The 20,303-nt window shown below is 41.6% G+C and overlaps 1 protein-coding gene and 1 long non-coding RNA gene across 7 annotated transcripts in view; one reads left to right on the top strand and one right to left on the bottom strand.

Annotated features, from left to right (window-relative positions):
• The first annotated feature begins 1,252 nt into the window (after positions 1–1,252).
• LOC122448027 lies at positions 1,253–17,008 on the top strand. 6 transcript variants are annotated; one of them, XR_006271488.1, is made up of 4 exons: positions 1,253–6,189; positions 9,613–9,785; positions 10,111–10,190; positions 13,572–17,008. It is a non-coding gene; the product is annotated as an uncharacterized LOC122448027 (long non-coding RNA). The 6 variants fall into 6 exon arrangements; XR_006271485.1 differs by having other exon boundaries at positions 9,626–9,785; positions 10,111–17,008; XR_006271487.1 differs by lacking the exon at positions 10,111–10,190.
• Positions 7,218–20,303, bottom strand: part of SLC6A4 (solute carrier family 6 member 4) — a 34,204-nt gene continuing 21,118 nt past the window's right edge. The window contains exons 9-14 of the mRNA XM_043478889.1: positions 19,677–19,789; positions 18,792–18,923; positions 17,692–17,791; positions 16,154–16,254; positions 12,251–12,418; positions 7,218–7,962 (exon numbers count right to left, since the gene is read on the bottom strand). Of these exons, the coding sequence (XP_043334824.1) occupies positions 7,888–7,962; positions 12,251–12,418; positions 16,154–16,254; positions 17,692–17,791; positions 18,792–18,923; positions 19,677–19,789 (689 nt within the window). The 3' untranslated portion in view covers positions 7,218–7,887. The remainder of the gene's footprint in view (positions 7,963–12,250; positions 12,419–16,153; positions 16,255–17,691; positions 17,792–18,791; positions 18,924–19,676; positions 19,790–20,303) is intronic.

Raw genomic sequence — 20,303 nt, 5'->3', positions numbered from 1 at the left:
GTACCATTTAATTGATGCTTATATTTTAAAAGTGTCACATTTAAAATGTCACTCGTGTCATGCCATCATTCCTCTTTTCTGAAACCTTAGCAAGATATTAAATTAGTTATGTGTATAACTGAGTTTTAGCTAAGGGTGAAAAGATGGAGATACCCTAAATTTAAAAAATTAGCTAAAGGACAGGGTAGTCTATTTATGAACATGTCTTGTTTAATATACTCTTAAAAATACAGCACAATTTATTAGAAGTTCCATATATAGAGGTTCTGTACTAAGTCTTATCAGTGACAGTGAGAGATACTGCAGAAGCATAGACTGAGCATACACAGAGGGGCGTAGTACAGTGGAACTGGAAAATTTCGGGTGAGATCATGGAAGACCATGAATGACAGGCTGAAAGTCTTCAGCTTTGATGAAGAATTGAATTCCTTTATTAGAGTTGTCATACTAGAGCACAGGGGAGCAGTTCTTGGATAATGATAATAAGTTATTTGGATCAATATAAATAAGGGATTCTTTATATGTGTTGCTAGATATGTGTTCTTTTAAATAGTTGACGTCTAAAATAATGGACTTCAATTGTGTGAATTGGTAAACTGTTCTGTGATTCACTATCTTAATTTTCCTTCTTCCACTTGTTTACTCTTGTTCCAGTACTGTTTATTTTGGCTTCTGTGGATGATTTTTTTTTTTAGTTAAATATTTGTTTAATTGATTTTTAAGGTGTTAATTTTTGCTATACAGCAAAGTGACTCAGTTATATATATATGTGTGTGTGTGTGTGTATACATTATCCATTATGATTTATCCCAGAAGATTGGATATAGTTCCCTGTGCTGTACAGTAGGACCTTGCTGTTAATCCATTCTAAGTGTAAACATTTGCATCTACTAACCCAAACTCTCAGTCTATTCCTTTCCCTTCCACCTACCCCTTGGAAACCAGAATCTGTTCTCTATGTCTGTGAGCCTGTTTCTGTTTTGTTAGATAGGTTCATTTGTGCCATATTTTAGATTCCACATGTAAGTGTATCATGTGGTATTTGTTTTTCCCATGTTGTTGCAAATGGCATTGTTCTTTTTCATGGCTGAGTAGTATTCCAGTGTACATACATACCACATCTTCTTTATCCATTCATCTGTCAGTGGACATTTAGGTTGTATCCATGTCTTGGATATTGTCTCTGTCTTTGGCTATTGTGAATAGTGTTGCTATGAACATAGGAGTGCATGTATCTTTTTGGGTTGTAGTTTTGTCCAGATATATGCTCAGGAGTGAGACTGCTGCATCATATGGTAATTCTATTTTTAGTTTTCTGAGGAACCTCTATGCTGTTTTTCATAGTGGCTGCAGCTACTTACATTCCCACCAGCACTGGAGCAGGATTCTGTTTTTTCCACACATTCTCCAGCATTTGTTACTTGTAGACTTTTTAATGGTCATGATTCTGATTGGTATGAAATGGTACCTTATTGTAGCTTTGATTTGCATTTCTCTCATAATTAGTGATGTTGAGAACCTTTTCATGTGCCTGTGACCATCTGTATGTCTTCTTTGGAAAAATGTCTATTTAGGTTTTCTGCCCATTTTTCAATTGGGTTGTATGAGCTGTTTATGTATTTTGGACATTAAGCCCTGTCAGTTGCATTGTTTTCAAATATTTTCTCCCATTTCATAGGTTGTCTTTTCATTTTATGGTTTTCTTTGCTATGCAGAAGTTTCTAAGTCTGATTAATTCCCATTTGTTTTTCTTTCTATTGCTTTGGGAGACTGACCTAAGAAAACATTGGTATGATTTATGTCAGAGAATGTTTAGCCTATACTCTCTTCTACGAGTTTTATGTGGATGATGTGTTTAAAGATAGACATGCAAATAATGGGCTTCCCTTGTGGTTCAGCTGGTAAAGAATCCATCTGCAATGCAGGAGACGTGGATTCAATCCCTGGGTTGGGGAGATTCCCTGGAGAAGGGAATGGCTACCCACTCCAGTATTCTGGCCTGGAGAATTCCATGGACTGTATAGTCCACGGGGTCGCAGAGTCCGATATGACTGAGCGACTTTCATGCAAATAATCTTTGACCTGCAATCAAAACACCTAGGTATAAGGCCTGTTCTGGAACTTTCCAGCTGTGTGAACCTGGACAAATCAGTTAATCACTCTGTGCCTCACGCTCCTTATCTACAAAACTGGGGAAATGACATCTATCACATAGTTCTGATGATCGAGTGAGATGATATTTGTGAAAGTGTTAGTCACCTCAGTTGTGTCTGATTCTTTGCGACCCCATGACTTTAGTACACTAGGTTCCTCTGTCCACAGAATTCTCCAGGCAAAAATACTGTAGTGGGTTGCCATTTCCTTTTCCAGGAAATCTTCCCGACCCAGGGATTGAACCCGGGTCTCCTGCATTGTGGGTAGATTCTTTACCATCTGAGCCACCAGGGAAGCCTGATACCAGTGAAAGTACATTATAAACTGAAGCTCTACACAGATTATAATAATTCATTTTGCTTTACTGAAATTTAATATCTCTAATTCTAGGTACTTTTGATGCTAAGTATTTGCAGATCGCATGCAGTGATGTTTTGGGGGATGTTTTGACAATACACAGTTAAGATTTTTCTTTTAAGAGTTTGGAAGGGAGTTTTGTTTCTGCTTTTTTATTCTTTTTAATGAGACAGTCTATTCATCATGATGTTAAGAGTTACTACAGTAGTAGTTAACAACAAAAGGCATTTACTGATGTCTTAAAATATAATTTGGAACATCTATGACTAAATTGCCTAAATGAGTACATGGGCATTTTATGCATCTTAAAGAGGGGACTCTTTATTTTGTATAAATAGGTTTAATTCTGTCACTGAAGTTTAAATGTTTCATGTAAAAAATAACATTGGACAATTTCATATAATCACAGTTAACAGAGGTGAATAATAGAAAATATTTATTCTTGGCTATAGATAATGTGGAAGAAGAAACTAAAGATGAGGGAAATGAAGTACCATTTATATAATTCAGTTAACTATATAGTCCAGAATTTGAAGCACCCCATTGATACATTCGGGCCTTCCCTCATAGCTCAGTTGGTAAAGAATCTGCCTGCAATGCAGGCAACCCGGGTTTGATCCTTGGGTTGGGAAGATTCCCTGGAGGAAGGCATGGCAACCCACTCCAGTATTCTTTCCTGGAGAATTCCCAAGGACAGAGGAGCCTGACAGGCTACAGTCCGTGGTGTCCCAAGAGTCAGATACAACTTAGCGACTAAATCACTACCATTGATATGTTCAACACAAAGTATCCTGAAAACATTTTTTTGGGTTTTTTTGTAAATCAGATCATATTTAAATGCTACTGGAGAAATAACTGCAAATTCTTATTTTACATAAGTCCCTAATTTTATCCTTTAAACTGCATTTTTCATGTATCAAGTTTTATGATAAGGTGTACTTTTAATACTAGAGTTTGAGTAAGAATCAAGTAGCTTTTTAAAAAAATTAGCAAATATTATTTGTTTATGGAAATTTAGGTACTTGGGGCTTCCCTGGTGGCTCAGATGGTAAAGAATCTGTCTGCAGTGCAAGAGACCTGGGTTTGATCCCTGGGTTGGGAAGATCCCCTGGAGAGGGGAACAGCTACCCACTCCAGTATTCTGGCCTGGAGAATCCCATGGGCAGAGGAGCTTGGCAGGCTTCAGCCCATGGGAGTGCAAAGAGTTGGACACAACTGATGTTTAACACTTTGACTTTCACTCATTTCTTTATTTTCAGCATTTCTCTGAGATTTTTTTGATGTATGTCACTTCAGGCATTTTAAGCCTAGCGATGGGCTAGCTCCTATTTCCTAAATATTTGTTTTTTGAACTGTTAGTGTTTACAATTTGTTAAAAATAGATTACTGTAATTGGAGTCTTCAGTTGTAGAACTGAAGGACTGAAATCACCTGTTCTCTCTCCTAAATGATAAGGTTCTTAGTTTAGCAGACATAAAACTTTTTTCTGATGACGTGCTCCACCAGTGCACACTGGTTCCAAAGTAGATTTGGCCAGTGAAGATAATCTGTTTTTGATAAGGAAATAAAAACTTGATTGGTGGTAAAGGAGTTTGGTATGGATATTATGAGGTGCTGGTAAGAGAAATACAAGCTTAAATTTCAATTGAAATATATTGTGAATCATTAAAAAAAATTTCTGTTTTGATACACCATGTAGAAGCAGTACTGAATGGATTCCAACTATATGTTACATAAGCAAAGGCATACTTAAGATTCCATCTTTTCCATTGTAGTAAATGCCTGTTAAAAAATTGAGAGGAGTATTATGTCATTGTAGGAGAGGGAATATTTCTTTAGAAATTTCTAGATTCCAGGAAGAGTAGAGAAAGTAACTAGGTTTGTTTCTGTCCTCTAATGTAGTTATCTGAACTTTAAAACATTGTTCCATTATTGAAATTTAGAGACAGTTAAGCAATGAAGGGGAAAGGTGATACTATAAAAATAACAAAAAAAGATTTAGAGCTTTTGAAATAGTCCTTCCATGGAACTAAATAAGACACATTTTAGTAAATATCATTGATTTATCTGTGATACTGAAGAAAAAAATTCAGAATGTTTCACCAGGAAAGCGTTCTACAGTATAGGGATATTCCTTGTCTTAATGTTTTATTTTGGGATTTTTTTTCAATATTTGAATTTATAAATTTCAGTCTCCAGCATACTTTGCCAGCCCTTTCTAAATTCACCTTCCTAATTTAGAGCCTTTTGTGTAACTCTCCTTGTGTTTTTAAGTAACGGGTGAGCTCCATGATGACTAAAGTATACAACTTCCTACTTTGCGTAGGACTATTGTTTTCTTGCTTTATGGTGATGACAGGTTGTAATAGTCTCTCTGAGGGATCTACTGCTCTTCCCAACTGTCTCTGACCAAATAAAAAAAGGAGAAAATGCCTTCTGAATACTGCCTTGTTTTAATGATATCTTAAGCACCAGGTGTTGATTTATGAGCCAAAAGATGTACTGCAAGAGGAACCAGGTATGGATTGTACCATTGGATAGCTAAGGATTGTCTTAAGATATGTAAGAACAGCACAGGTAAGCCGCTGCATTCCGTGGTTTTAAGCTTTGCTTTGACGGTGACCTCCAAATCAACTGTACAACAGATAGAACATGCCAGGTCAGTCTTTCTTACTTTTCAGAGAGAACATGGTTCTAATTCTAGGAGAATAATCTCCCTTTTCAGATTTGGGGTGGATGAGTTAAATGGAACTTTGTACTTAAAAGTTTGGCATTGGTGGCACCAAATTAACAAGCTGCATAAAAAGAGGGGATGGTGAAAGAGTGACTAATCTCACATAATCACTTTGTCTTACTTTGAGATTCATTATTTGATCTGTCATATGATTTTGGAGCTAATACATTGATTGACTGGGTGGGTTTGTAGGGGTCTTTGCTTCCATCTCCAGATGGGGCAGCCAGGGCAGTGAATTTAGGTTACAAGTCATTCATTCCACACAACAAATGGAATAAGTTTTAAATGGGTTTCAAGTTTTTTGGAATGGAGATAAATTGTTTGGACTCCATTACATATCAACATATAGGAACAATCTCAGTCAACTGAGTTGGCCTCCATTCTTTTGTTGTGTCTTGTCTTTTCCTTGGTTATTTCTTACTAATTACAGAAAAGAAATTAACTTCAGCACTTTACAATTCATTCCATTTTTATTTTTTACTTTTATGTAAATGCTACATTAGATGTAAAAGGTCTTTAAAAGATTATTTTAAAGTTGGTCTACCAACTAAGTTTTCCTTAAAAAATATTCAGAGTAGTATTAATAAGTAGGAATCAAGTAAATGCAGACTATATTGAAGAGAGATTTTGGATTTTTTTAAAGTCTAGTGACATTTGAAAATTTTCAAAACACCTGTATAACACCTGGCTTGACAAAACTCTTTGTTTGAAAAAGTGCTGTTTAAAAAATGGTATCTTTGGAAAATGCATAAGCGTGTGTGAAAGGGGGAGAATCCATATATGGATTTATAAATCCATATAAATCCATTTAAAGTTCTTAAAATTTGCAAAGCTATTTACCACCAAATACACTGCCACTTACATTACCTCTCTCCTTTCAGCACTCTAGAAAGCAAAGAGAATGGACATAAGGTAGCAAGAAGGAATGAAAAAGCAAAGATAAGGTAGGTCACTAAGAGTCATTTTAAATCCCCTTTCTCTTTCCCTCTGATAATTTGGGAAATTTCTCAGCAGCTGACCATCTATGGAGAAAATACCCCACTGGGGAAAGCAGGGCATCAGAAATAGAAGAATGTAGTGGAATACAGGAAGATGGCTGGGGAATATTGTTGGGGAAAGGAAGCCAAGGGAGAAAGATCTATAATTGGTTAAAATTAGGCCTCTACTATAGGGATCTTCTTTCTGTAAGGTTGTTAGGATTGAATTAGATTCATATAGAGGACTGATGTGATATGGGGCCAGAAGATTGAGTCCTTTTATCATTGACTAGGCTTTACTGCCTTTAAGGTTTTGGTTAAGGAAATGTCACTACAAGGTAAAATTTGCTTCTCTACCTATGCATCTGAGTGTCCCAAGCCACTGAAGTCACGTTTACTAGATCTGTATTAAGGGTTTTATGTGGCATGAATGTCATTAACTTAAGTGTCCCTTTTCCAATCAGCCTTACTTAGACTCAATCTGGAAAATAATCTGGAGGGCCCACTGTCCTGATAGCCACCCAAGAAAAGTCAAGGAGTTGGGAGGAGGTTCACTTACCAGACTCTCTTAATTACTTTTGGATTGAGGATGACCTTGGTTTAGGTCAGGGTGTCAGACCTCTACACCCTGTGAGAATTAGATTTATCTAGTCTTCACAAAGCAAAATAACCTTAGTGGTCAAACTCAGTCATTTGAAGTAGACAGAGCTTAAACCAGATAGCCAACTGAACACTGAAGATGCATTTATCAATATTCATCTTCAAAGTAGTTCACAGCCAAGCCACAGTGACTAATGAAATAGGCCAGATTAGCCTGTGGACTGTTACCCTGTATGTTTAGTAGAGAGAGACAGGAAGATGGCAGTGAAGTGCAGCAAATACTGAAGGCCAGCCCACAGAGGAAAGCATATGGGCTAAAGCAGTGTCCTTGGAAAAGGAATAGGTGGCAGAGCCTGTCGTAATTATACCTTTCAAATAACATACATACAAATTTCAGTAGGTGGAATTTGTTAATGTAAAAAAAAAAAAAACTAGAGGAAATTCATATAGTTTGTAACGGGTAAGGATACACTGGAACAGTTGTACACACAGACACACATGCTCACACATACACATTATTTTTCAATTTAGCTTCTTACATCTTTCTCTCCTGACTCCACAGCAGCACACAGGTTACGGGGTTCTAATAGACTCCAGCTATAGGATTCTCTGCTACTCAGAAAACATATGGCTAGCAAGACAGTATCCCTGTTTTTTTCTTACATGGTTTATGCAGTCATGAACAGTCGAACTCTTTGGAAGCAACAATATTAGATACTGAAGATCGTAAGAAGGAATGACACAGGAGACTCACAGACTTGATCCTAAACTAGTCCTAATGATGACATGGTGGTTTTCATCACCTCCATACACAGCCTCACACATTCAAAGCAGTCCACTTTAGCTGCATCAGAGAGTCTAATGTGGTAACATGTCCTGGAGATTTCATATGAAGTGACTGGAGGCCGAAAGAATCTGGGCACCATAGTCTTTTGAGACTGTGTCTCTATGAAGAACGCCCTTCCATTGATAGGCTTAGCTGGACTTAGAGGGAGAAGGCGAGGTGTGACTTGTCAGGACTGGAGGAAGAGGTTATTGGGAAGCCATCTTCCTTTTGTTGATGTTTTACACAGCATTCAAGCGGATGTCCCCACAGGGAATCTCTGTTGGTGTTTCTGGGGTGACACCTTTAATAATACGCTGTTAGGAAGAAGATAAGGTGTTATAAATATTCTTATAATTTAACAAAGTTTTTTTTCAACATTGATATTAAAGGTTAAATAGCATTTAAATGGTGGTTAATAGTAAATTGGAATAGTTTTATTGACTTTTGTTAAGAAAGGAACCCCGGGGATTCAATTCCCTGGAGGTCCAGTGGTGAAGATTCTACGCTTTCACTGCAGGGGGTGCAGGTTTGATCCCTGGTCAGGGAAGTTCTGCATGCCATGAGGTGCAGCCAAATAAAGAAATTTTAAAAAGAAAGGAACCCCTGTTTGTTCTCAAATATGGGTAGAAATGCCATATAAAGGAACTATATAAAAGCATCTGTAAAAAAGTCACTCTCCTTCTAATAGGAGAAAATGATGACCCTTCAATAGAACCAATGCTGGCCCATAACATGCCTTTGATGGTCTGGGAAAGGACATCCATTTCTCTGGGCAGAGGAGGCTGCATGTGGCCCAGAGGGCTTGGGGAGCAGAGTGAGCACTGGATTCTGGTTCCCCCCACCTCAGCCAGGCTCCTGTGCCCTGCATATATATTACAGGCACAGTGCATGGTGCCACCAGTCACTGTGACAGCCAAGATGTTATTACTGCCTCAATGAAGTCACCTGTAGTTAGTTCATACAAGGGTGCAAATTATTACATAGTTTTAAAAGATGTGCCCATTCAAATCATCATCCCTAAAGCAATCTCATTTTGACATAGTACTCATTACAGGAAAAAGACTGAGAATTTTTACTGTAGAAACAGCTGAGGTACACAGAAGCTTTGGGACAGATCTGAAATATGCTTGGATTTGGGTATGAAATATACAGCCTGCCTTGTAAAACTTAGCATGAGGGTGACATGAAGCAGCTCAGAGATGTGGGGAGCACTGCAGAGGTTTAGGAAAGAAAATATGCAGTTGCTCAGTAAAATCTTTGATGGCCAAAAGTCTGAACCCATGGTGAGCAAAGCAAAATTGGATCTGAAAATAGATTGAAAAAGTATGTAGTCCTCTTTGATCTTTTTTATTTCTTGGTTCTGGGAGTTAATTCTTAAGGAGAAGGGCCTATGGAGTTCTAAAAAGTTCCCATTCTCATAGGTTATGAAATTCACAAAATTGTACATGTGTTCCTGATGACCTTAACGAAACCTCACCCTGGGAATCCATTTAAAAAGGGGTTACGACAGTGCTCATCAGCAACCCAGACATGTCTAGTCATAGAAATCAAATTTTCACAAACCATTCTTTCCCAAAGATGAATCTGTAACCCATAACTGATAAAGAAGAATTAGGCCTTGCTATTTGAGAACTGGACACATCACTCTAACTAGTCTTCAGTGAAGCTATGCTGTGCAGAGAGAGAAGAGCAGTCAGGTGTATGGCAGAGGCAAGACCCACAGTGAAAAGCACAAAAGGTTTTCTGCTCTAATCTCTACTTGCCCATTCTGCTGCCCTCCTGACTGCTCATCTCCCCAAAGGCCAGGTCCACTTATTTCCCATATTTGGGCAGCATTCCAGTTGCCAGACTACTATTGCTCTCAAAATTTGCCAGTCCCTGGCCTTCTGCAAGGTGATCATGCAAGCAGTGGGTCACTGTTACCATCTTCATGATTGCTTACTTATTAGGGACCACATTCCCAGTGTCTTTCTGCAGGTCACTAAGGACTTCTTTGACAGTCACCTAATCCAGCTGATGACTCCAACCTTGAGACTTCCAGGTTGCAGATGCTCGTGACAAGGCTCTAAATTACAGATGAGCAGGTGGTGACTTACTCCACAAACTCCAGCCTTGTATATAGCTAGGGCCCAGAAGAGTTAAGAAATTTACTTTTCTCTTATTTTTTTTTTTTTAAACCATACCAAAATGTCATATGAGTTCTCTGTCCCTCATACATAGAATGTTACAGACCATAAAGTCTGGTATTCACAAAAAATTAATAGTCCCTTGGGATGCTTGGCAAAAACATGCTTTATTCCTCTTAGAAACTAAGCATGCTTATAGGCATGTTAAGGCTTTTCAGAAGTCCTGTCGTAAAGAGACCTATTTAACTTTGCCTTAATCCAGCATTCTGCAAAATTATTTGACCATGTAACATTTCCCCAGCAATAACACTTAACTGATATCCCATGGAACTACAGCTCCTTACAACACACTTTGGAAATGTTAATCCAGTTCAGTGAGCACATTTTAAAGATGAAGAAACTAAGGCCCAGAGAAGGTAAGTGACTTGCCATAGTCTTTTCCCTCCCAGGCCCCCATGACTGGCTGTATCGTGATGCTTCCTAACCCACTGTTTCCCATCTGGTGGCCTGTGCCAAACATGGCCCTGCAATCAACCTTAACCTCTACTACTAATGGATCTGAGCTCTCTTAATTGTACACCTTTGGGTAGCATTTCCTTGTGGCCAACGGGAATTTGCAAGAAAGATAACCAAAACTTGAAGTACAGTCTGTGACCAAAGAATACTGAAATTTATTGACCTGAATTCCCAACCTTGACCTTGGCCTCTGGGTTTGAGTCAGTGGGGTCAGCGGGCTATCATAACTACCATAAAGAACAGCCAGAAGGAGCAAACACAATGACTCTTGCCTGAGCATGTATTTCAGACAACACCAGAATCCATGACGCTTTGGGAGAAATGAGGTTGTAATAGGGCTGTTCTGCGTGTAGGAAATTAGTAACTCCTTGCAGAGTTCTGTTCACCTAGAATTCAGTTTTTCTATTTGGAAAAAGAAGCAATCTCAGTTCTCAGAAAAGAGGTGCTGTTTAATTGCCTCAGGCTGTCTGGCTTCATGTTTCTTGTGAAATGTTTTAGGAAGATGAGTGTGATAAACTCAAATATGAGTTTTGCTTCTAAGAGCCCACAGACTAGCCCAGCTCTGATTTCAGGTTGTTGGAGAGCACAGTCCCTCTAGCTTTCTCCCAAATACCACTTTTCACCTTTGAGCTCACCTCTGACAAAAGCACCTACCCACAGACTTCTGTAAGCAGCTACTTCTTCAGGCTCTCCTGCCACAGTAACCTCGCTGTGGCATGAAACACAACCAAGCAAGTAACGACCCAGCATTTTCAATTTTGCTAACATCGCTGGGAATCCTGGTGGCCTGAACTACTATGACAGCACAGGATGAAAAGTGACAACTCGTCTTTCTAACCTCTAGAGCCAGTTTCTACATCCGCAAACCATTAGTACCCTGAGGACACAAAAGAGAAGCTGCACCTAAAGGTGAAAGAGCATTGGACCAAAAACCAGAAGTCCTGGATTCTGAGCCTCCCTAAACTGTGTCCCTATACAAGTCACTGAAATAAGGAAACTGTGAGTGGCAGCATTCCCAGATTCAGTATCTTCGCTAAGGATACCTGCCCATCTACCTCACAGAGTACTTTGATAACAAAGTAAGATAATCTACATGAAGATACTTTAAAATATATACAATCTTATACAAATTATAAGGTTGTTATTGAAATTTTTACAGCACACTATTCATTTACTGACACAAATCCTGCTATAATGGCAGCTTTTTTTCCCCCTACTCCAGTAACTTAAGCTAAAACTATGATATTATTGGACTTCCCTAGTAGCTCAGATGCTAAAGCATCCACTTGCAACGCAGGAGACCTGGATTTGATCCCTGGGTTGGGAAGATCCCCTGGAGAAGGAAACGGCAACCCACTCCAGTATTCCTGCCTGGAGAACTCCATGGACAGAAGAGCCTGGTGGGCTACAGTCCATGGGGTCTCAAAAACTCGGACACGACTGAGCGACTAACACAGACACATAATATTGTTGTAACGTCCTTATTTAGTGATGATTTTTGAAACAGCCCTTATCACATTGCTGTTAGAAAAGTGACCACAGACATTTTCCACCATACTCTCTACTTAAGTGGATTTACTTTAAATCCACTTAAGTCAAATTTGTGTTATTGCTGCAGACACCATTGATCTGATGTCTGTGCTCAGTGGAATGCAGGAGGCAAAGTAGTTTTCTAATATGTTTAGAATGCTATATACCAGGCTGTGCGCTGTGGAGCATCCAAACAGCTCACTCATTCCCCTTCATACTTGAGGCTTATGGGAGATGCCTTAAGATGACAGTGGCAGCTATCAGAGGCTACATAATGATGTCGGTATATGATTATATAAGGCTGAGAGCCTCTTGGTGAATCCTTGTGGTGGACTTCTCTCCTTTGAATAGAGCACAAGAAAAGAACCCTTTTCTTCCCAAACAATCACCAATCTACACACAAAAGCACTACACACAAACTAGCACATACCTCCTTAAGTGTCCCTGGAGTAACAATCAGCCGGTAAGTTATATATGTGGGGATGCAGATGAAAGATGAGGTTCCTATGCAGTAACCCAGGATGATGCTCCACTGAGGATAATCATACTGGAAAAGTCGTAGCTGTGGTGGGCTCATCAAAAAACTGCAGATGATGAACTAAAACAGAAATTTCAAGAAACAGTGAAAAATATTCACAACACCCACACAGAGACAGTCCTAATACTGCAGAAAGTGAAGTGAAGTGAAAGTTGCTCAGTCGTGTCTGACTCTTGGCTACCCCATGGACTCTACAGTCCATGGAATTCTCCAGGCCAGAATACTGCAGTGGGTAGCCTTTCCCTTCTCCAGGGGATCTTCCCAACTCAGGGATCGAACCCAGGTCTCCCGCATTGCAGGCAGATTCTTTACCTGCTGAGCCACTGGGGAAGCCAACAATGCTAAAGGGAAGATAATTTCAGGAAATTGCCTAAGGGTGAGATATCCTAGATTGATCTCTGACACAAAGAAGTCACTAATTTCTGTGCCTCAGCTGCAAACAAAGAAGGGCTTATCTTGATTTTCGTCCCCAACCCCCATCTCAACCCCTACAGTAGGGATGCCAAGGCCTCAGAGAGTTACTGAGGGGAGATACAAAGGAGAAGAGACTGGCATCCATCAGGCATAGTTCAGGCCCCAGTTTGTCAGATGGTGGAGGAATAAACTGGGCAACCTCTCCTCCATGGCTCCTGCCAGTTCTAGGGCTTCATCTCTCTCTCTCTCTCTGCTTTGTTTTTATTTATCTCCCCCTGCATTTCTCTGCTGATTGTTTTTGGTAACATGGAAGGCACCTATGTCCAGGAGACATAATAAGGTTCTCAAGACCCGGAGAGGATGCAGACTCCTGAGTACCTGTTTCTTCTCTCCCCTCTCTTTATTATTAACCCCAAGCTAAGGACTAGGGTTTCAGCAAGGATGGCTCTGCCACGAGGCATCTTGACAACAAATGCCTGCCTGCCACTGGCCCGTGTAATGAAAGGAATAATGGAAGGAAACAGCAGCTTAATACACTTTTTACTTGAAAATTCAGTGAAGATTTCAACCAAGAAAAATTTCACGCCGCACTCCCAACACTCAGTTTATGAGTTTTCTTATTTCAGTTTGTTTTCCAGAGAGAGCGTAAATGCCAGTTTTTGCCTAGTGACTGCTGTGCCGAAATCGTTATTGCTCTTGATTTAATTTTATCTTATTATTTCATAGTCATAAAGAAGACAGTAATGTAAATTATTTGTGTGGTTAAATGTCTATTTTTATCTTTTTTCTTTGTCCTCAGGTAATAAAAATGGGAAACTGTTAAGCACACATCCATCTTCAGCACAGCACTATCCTAAGTCCAGGAAGAAGCTTTCAAAACGAGCCTGGCCATTTGCAAACCTTTCTCCAGACAGACTCTCCTCAGCCAGCCCCGGCTACTAAGGAAGGTGATTTTGGGACAGGGAAAGGTAGGGTCTGGTCAGGAGCCATGTCTGCTGTAACTCGTCTCATCTTGGTGTCGGTGTGTGGAACCTCATGCAGTTCAGGGAGGCTGCAAGCTCTCACTGTAGCCACTAAGTATTGCTCCAGACACCCCCACCTCCTTTGCTCATATACAATATTTTCTTTTTCATAACTTGGCTTCAATGAAAAAGAATATTTTAAGTAAGCTACTCATACTCATTGTTTACCTAAAGCAGCCTTAAAAAGCCCAGAGCAAGGGATCTGTTAAGTAAACCCAGAAGTGGAGGACAGATTTGCCTCCTCTTAATTGTACCCTGAAGCACCTTTAGAAGAAGTGAGTATAGTGAACATCACAGAAATTATAAGTCACATGCCTGAACCCAGATCTGTACCTGGATTTTACTGGGCACAGAAACTCATTGATTGTAGCCCAAGTGTTCACCCAGTCTGCCAGACAGCCACAGAAGTGAAAATACCAAAAGCCTGGGGCCAGGACTAGAGTAAGGCATATGAGGTATTCCACCTTGGATACAGCATTTAAGGGGGTGCCAAAGTTCAGTAATCAAGAAATAATATTTTAGTGCAATACTTTAAAAAGACAAACTCTTGATAGGACCAGATTAGGGTGAGTGAGGTGAGACATGCCAAGTATGTGGTCAGATCTTGTGTGTGTTTAAAATACTAGAATTTGCTCATCAGTAAATTTTTTTTGCATTAATTTTGATTTTTTAAAAATACTGCATAAAAACAGTATTTATTGGGACTTCCCTGGCTGTCCAGTGGTTAAGACTGTGCTTCCACTGCAGGGCACCTGGGTTCAATCCTTTTTTCAGGGAACTATGATCCCGCATGCTGCTTGGTGTGGTCAAAAAAATAATAGTAATATTTATCGTGGCTACTAGGACTTACTGTGCAGCTCATGAAGGACCTGACAGGTGTCCTAGTAATTCTGTATTCATTTTCTTAAAGATGACCCCCGCCAAAGTTCTTTAGGCATAAATCTTGAGTCAGACATAGAATTCATTTATTGTCAAATGAGAGTGCTCAGCTCCAAGGGTTGCCTGTTTGCCCAAAGATGGATAAGCGCCCTGCTAACATCCCAAGTGTGCTCCGAGGTAGCCTGGGGTAAAGTGAATCCGTGCTCATCAGCAGGGATTACTCTCACTTCTTTCATTTATCTGTAACTCAATTTAGGGTGGAAGGAGCTTTTTGATCTTCTAGAGCCAGAGCCTGTTCCTTCAGTCCAGCTTATTAGGATATCTGGGCCATCCCTTTCCTCAGAGGACATGGGTATAGGTGTGCCTTCTTTCAGAACAACTCTTCTGCATTCTTTTTGACTTTCCCAGGGCAGCCCTTTATGTTTTGTGCTTTGTGTACCTGCATGTCTCGATATTCACCTGTAAGATGGGCAGCGTGCTCATTCTTGCTTCTGTTATGCTACATGCGTCTCTCTCTCTACCACAGAAGCCCTCCTTGACTTCCATTCCCTGGACGCTGGAGATTTCCAAAACCAAAGCCAACTCTGCCCCAAGCAGCAGAAACTCTCAGGGCCCGGGGCTCTGGTATGTGCTGTGGGCGCCAGTGCTCCTCTAGATCTTGGCCTCGTAGTTGCTTATTACCCTGTCATCTTGCTATTGCTTTTTGGTAAACTTAAAACACAATGTATTTTTAAATCCAGAAATTTTAGCTGTTTTCAGTGAGAGGGTTGGTCTGGATCACTAGTCTGCCATTACTAGAAGCAGAAGTCTTGACATAAATGGGTTATTAATTTATATTATTACCAGTGCTTCTAGATAATCTACTTAAATCCTTTCATTTGTTTTTCAAAGGGAGAGACACTGGATTAGTGCCCTGAGGAAAGAAGCCATGTCTGTTAGTTCACTTTCATGTTCTCCACGCAGGGAAGGAATGATGCTTGGGGCTGACACTCAGGAAAGGCAAACAAGGCCCTCACCCTGGGTATAAAACTTTAGACCTAAAATTGAACTGAGACCTGACTTTATCTTCCCTTTCCTCATTGACTGCCTGTGTAGAAGTTTGATCCAATATTGAAAACCAGGAATTGAAGCTTTCAAGTATAATCATAGAAATGTCTGGTTCTCCCTTCAGTTCTGTGTTTGCTTCATATATCTTGGGGACTCTGCTGTTTGGTGTGTGTAATTTATAATGATTTCATATTCATAATAAATTCACCCATTTTCATTAAAAAAAAAAAAACAGCAGTGAATATAAGTTTAGCATAAAGTCTGGCCTGGCATTTCTTGCTCAATGAACATTATGTGTTATTATCATGGAGCAGGGAAGCAATGAAATAATGTGACAGAAGCCAGAAGAGTGGTTAACTTTGAGGGTGGTGGTGTGTGTGTGAGGGTGAATCTTTTCTCTAGGGCCAGGAGGAGAAGGGAGATGACAACTCACCAGGAGAAACAGAGGACTGATGGCTACCCAGCAGATCTTCCAAAACCATCCAGGGCTGAAACCAAGCATTTCCTTCACATCACTGCAGAACTGATTGATGCCTACAGTCATCCAAAAGAGAAGGAGATTGATTAAGAGAGGAAACAGACTGTCCTCCTAGCCCTTGAGTCTCAGAGAGAGTAGCAACTCTGGAATTTCTCCGTGGGAGGGGTTCAGGGACACCAATCTGGTCTGAAAGTGGGACGGGGAACATGTCACAAAAATACTTGTTATAGCAAGCAAAGCTCTTTCTACAGAGAGTGGGAGGACTGGTAGACACTGGGGACCTAAAGCCTTGTCTTGGTGCCCCACAGCACCCTTCTAGGATTTCACCATGTATCTGATTTTATCCTTACTGTAGAAAAGGAAGTTGAACTTTGTCTAAAAATGTTGAACCCACTTGATAGAGACTGACTCTGACCATATGCTAGAAACTTTCAAGAGAAAATTCTAACCACACTATTGCTCATTCATGTTGTCAGATCAAGATCAAGGTTCTTCTCTACAAAGTAACCGGCAGGGAAGTGAGAAGTGGGAACTCCGACTGGGGAGAGATGGAGAAGGGGAAGGAAGAGCACTCTGTGGTTGCTTCCCTGAAAATGCCCACAGGTCTGTAGCATCACAGACTTTGAACTTGGTTCTCTGAAGTGCTGAGGGGGTGGGGAGGACTTCTTTCAAACACACAAAAAAGTCCCAAAACCGGGCCCACGTATAACTCAAAACATGGGATCCCCCCTTCTTCATGTTATGTGTAATGATCTACATGCTAAAGCTGTTCTGCTATCATAGAAACTGGGAAAATAAATATATTCAGAATGAAATAATCACTTTTTTATTTTAAAGATCTCTGAACTTGGTTTTCTTCATTTCCACTGTCTGTGCCCTCCGGATCCTTGCCCATGGGCTCTTGGGATCCCCGCCCAGGGACCCATGTCAGCTTACTCTGCACTCCTGGTGGTTTCAGCCTTATCAGATTCCATGCCACAGTTGGGGGAAGGGGAGTAAACTGGAGGTTTTACCAAGACACATAATCCAAACAGAAACACTCTGGCCTCTTGCCTGGAAGATAAGCTCCTAAACCGTGTCTCAGGGCTCTGGAGGGAGAACCTGCTTGTGAAATTTAAATTGGGGCCACTGTGTGTAACAGGAGAAGATTGTACACTCTACAGATGCAATCACTGTGCACTAGTTCTTAGCTGTCTGTCCCACTCTTAGAGCCTGTCAGATCTTAAACAACCACTGTGGATAAGCTGTAGGGAACCGCTTCAGCCTGTCCACTGGGTAAACATTTAAACTCAGAAGGAAAAAACATCTTCCAGGGAGCTTAGCCAATCTGTTGTACAGAGTCTGGAGGAAATAATGACCTGTTTCTGAAGAAGGCACACAGGAGGTGACGTCTTGTACACTGGCCTGCCTTTCTCTGACGAATCCAGCCCTTGTGTATTCTGGTGCCTACATAGGCTGGTGTAGGAAGGATGTGGTGGAAGGAAGCATCTTACCGTAGAACCAAAACACAGCAACTGCTTCGATCAGGGCCACGGTGAGCACTGCAGGTCCCGTGGCAAACTCCTCCAGCAGCTTCACCACGTAGGCCCCACCCTGGAAATGAGACCACCAACTTGGTTCAAGGCCCACTGAGGCACTGCCTCCTCTTTTCAACAGAGACAAAAAGAATTTCTTAGGATAATCCTGCAAAGTTCTCACCTTGGATCTAATACAAATATCCCAGAGCCTGCCTCTTAGACGCTTTGGCAGGGTAGGCAAGATCTCATCCTATTAGACTCCTCTTCCAGCCCCACCGGTCACTCTCTCGTTTCCTCTCCCCTCAAAGCCTTAAAAACAAACTAAAAGCACCTTTTGATCTACTTTCTTCAGTTTACTGAACACCTACTGTGTCCTCTACCCTGGAGAATCCTGGTCCCTAAAGACTGAGTCTGGGAGAACCTACAACACCAGACACACTGGGCCCAGTGGTCATGGTTTTGCCTTTGTCCTAACTCACAAATCCCATGGGTCCTATGCAGGTCCCCAAAACCCTGCTGAAGCTCCAGAGCCATTTGGGTCATGGCCTGAAGATAAGTTGATTTACAAAGTCCGCCTTGAGTCAGGAATATACAAGCCTGCCATGCCTATGGGTAGTGTCTGATGTACAGTTTTATAGTGTTTACCTCAGCTCCCCTCCCCTTCAAAAAGAAATCACTGGAGAAGGTCTAACTTCATTGCAACTTCTCTGGAGGAGACAAAGTGACAAACCCAAGGTGCCAGCCTCCAGATATTCTGGGCAGTATTCCCATGAGAACAGCCGTAAGGACTGGAAATAGACTGAAAAGGTAAGTCTTAATTTTTCTCCAGATAGAAATCTAGTTGGACTTGCTGTAAAATGCTGAACCCCCAGCTCCATGCCCAAATTCTACAGACAGATGCCGCCAGAAACAACTTTTCTCCTCCTCTGTGATGACTAACTTCTTAACAGCAGTGACAACCTCTCCCCCTTTGGCCCCAAAGCCAGGGCTCCCTGTGGGCTGGAAAGAAAGAGCTTTGTGCAGTGTCCCGTTGCCCAATGAAAAGCTGACTCTTGGTTGGGGGTTGTTGTACTCACGAAAGTCAAGGTGACCAGGGAGCCAAAGAAGCAGGTAATGACCACGCCAAGCACAAACCACTCCCGGCGCTTGGCCCAGATGTGTGGAAACTCATCCAGCATGGCTGTGATCACCCCCTCCAAACCTGCAAACTGAGTGGGGCACACAGACAGTCGTCATGGAGACTTGGGGACAAATCTGCTACTTCCAGGACAGAGGAAAGAGGGAGGGGTTAAGATTGCCACGTGGCCTGTCAAGCTGATCATGACCAGTTCCCCCTCCTCACTGGCCCTATCTCCATGTTACCCCATCATTTAGATCCCATCAAGGAAAGAAAGTATAGCACATGGACAGGACTTCTTCACATGAGGTCTCTTGGGGAGACTTTGGTTTTTCCAGAAATGCCAACTCAAAGCTGAGACTTGTTCTACATTAATGATATGAATGCTGGGCCACAAAGGACTGAGACATAGGCGGGACCTTGCCCTGGCCTTGAGGTGCTGCCAGTCTGGTCAAGGGACAGAGCACAATCACAGCAGTTCACATGTGCTGAGCTCTTGACCTTGCCTGGCACTTTACCCTCATTATCCCATGAATTAGGGGTCCTCAACCCCCAGGCCACACACTGGTACCAGCGTTTGGCCTGTTAGGAACTGGGCCCCACAGCAAGAGGTGAGTAGTTGTCTTCCATTAAACTGGTCCCTTAGTGCCAAAAAGGTTGGGGTCTGCTGCCATTAATGACTAATGTACTACAGGGTGGTAAGCGCCCAAGTGAACAGGGGCTGGTGAAGCACCAGGAGGCAGCAGACAACATGGCCTGGGGTGGCCAGGACAGGAAGGAATGGGTACAGCTGCCTCTTCCTCTTCCTCCCCTTTCTCCTCCTCCCACCTCCCCATTCACTTGCCGTGCTGTCCAAGCCCAGGGTGATTAACATCAGGAAGAAGACGATGGCAAAGAATGTGGATGCCGGCATGTTGGCTATGGCTTCTGCATATGTGATGAACAGGAGGCTGGGGCCTGAGACAGGGAGAAAGGAGGAGGTGGTCACTGAGACCTGCCCTACAGACCTGTCTTGGGGGGGAAATGACCACACCAACAATTACGACTCCTGTCAGAAGACCTTACATGTGAAGCAGGCTTGGACATGTACCAAATGCCTCCTCACACCCACACCACCCTACCTGGCTATCCTGACATCCTGGGAGGCAGAAAGGGAATAGTAGCTGCCTTGGGGAGTGTGTGTTCTCAACCAACGTGGAGAAAGGAAACAAACATGAGACCCTAAGACTAGCAAATCTGTGCACACGAAGAAGAATTTCCACTATATAATAAATCTGTGCTTTCCCCACCCCCCCACCAAGATCTCCAAAATTTTCACAGCATTTAGCTCTCTAGCTCCAGAACAGTAGAAAATGTTAAATTGATTTTAGAATAATAGAGGTCTTAGAATAAAGCCTTCCAGCTATTTTGACTTTCTTGATAGTATGAGGAGCATGTCCTCAACCTCCCATGGTCCAAATCAGGCACATTA

Source organism: Cervus canadensis, chromosome 1 (genome assembly GCF_019320065.1).
Source record: "Cervus canadensis isolate Bull #8, Minnesota chromosome 1, ASM1932006v1, whole genome shotgun sequence".
Lineage (NCBI taxonomy): Eukaryota > Metazoa > Chordata > Mammalia > Artiodactyla > Cervidae > Cervus > Cervus canadensis.
This window is presented reverse-complemented; position numbering and strand designations above follow the sequence as displayed.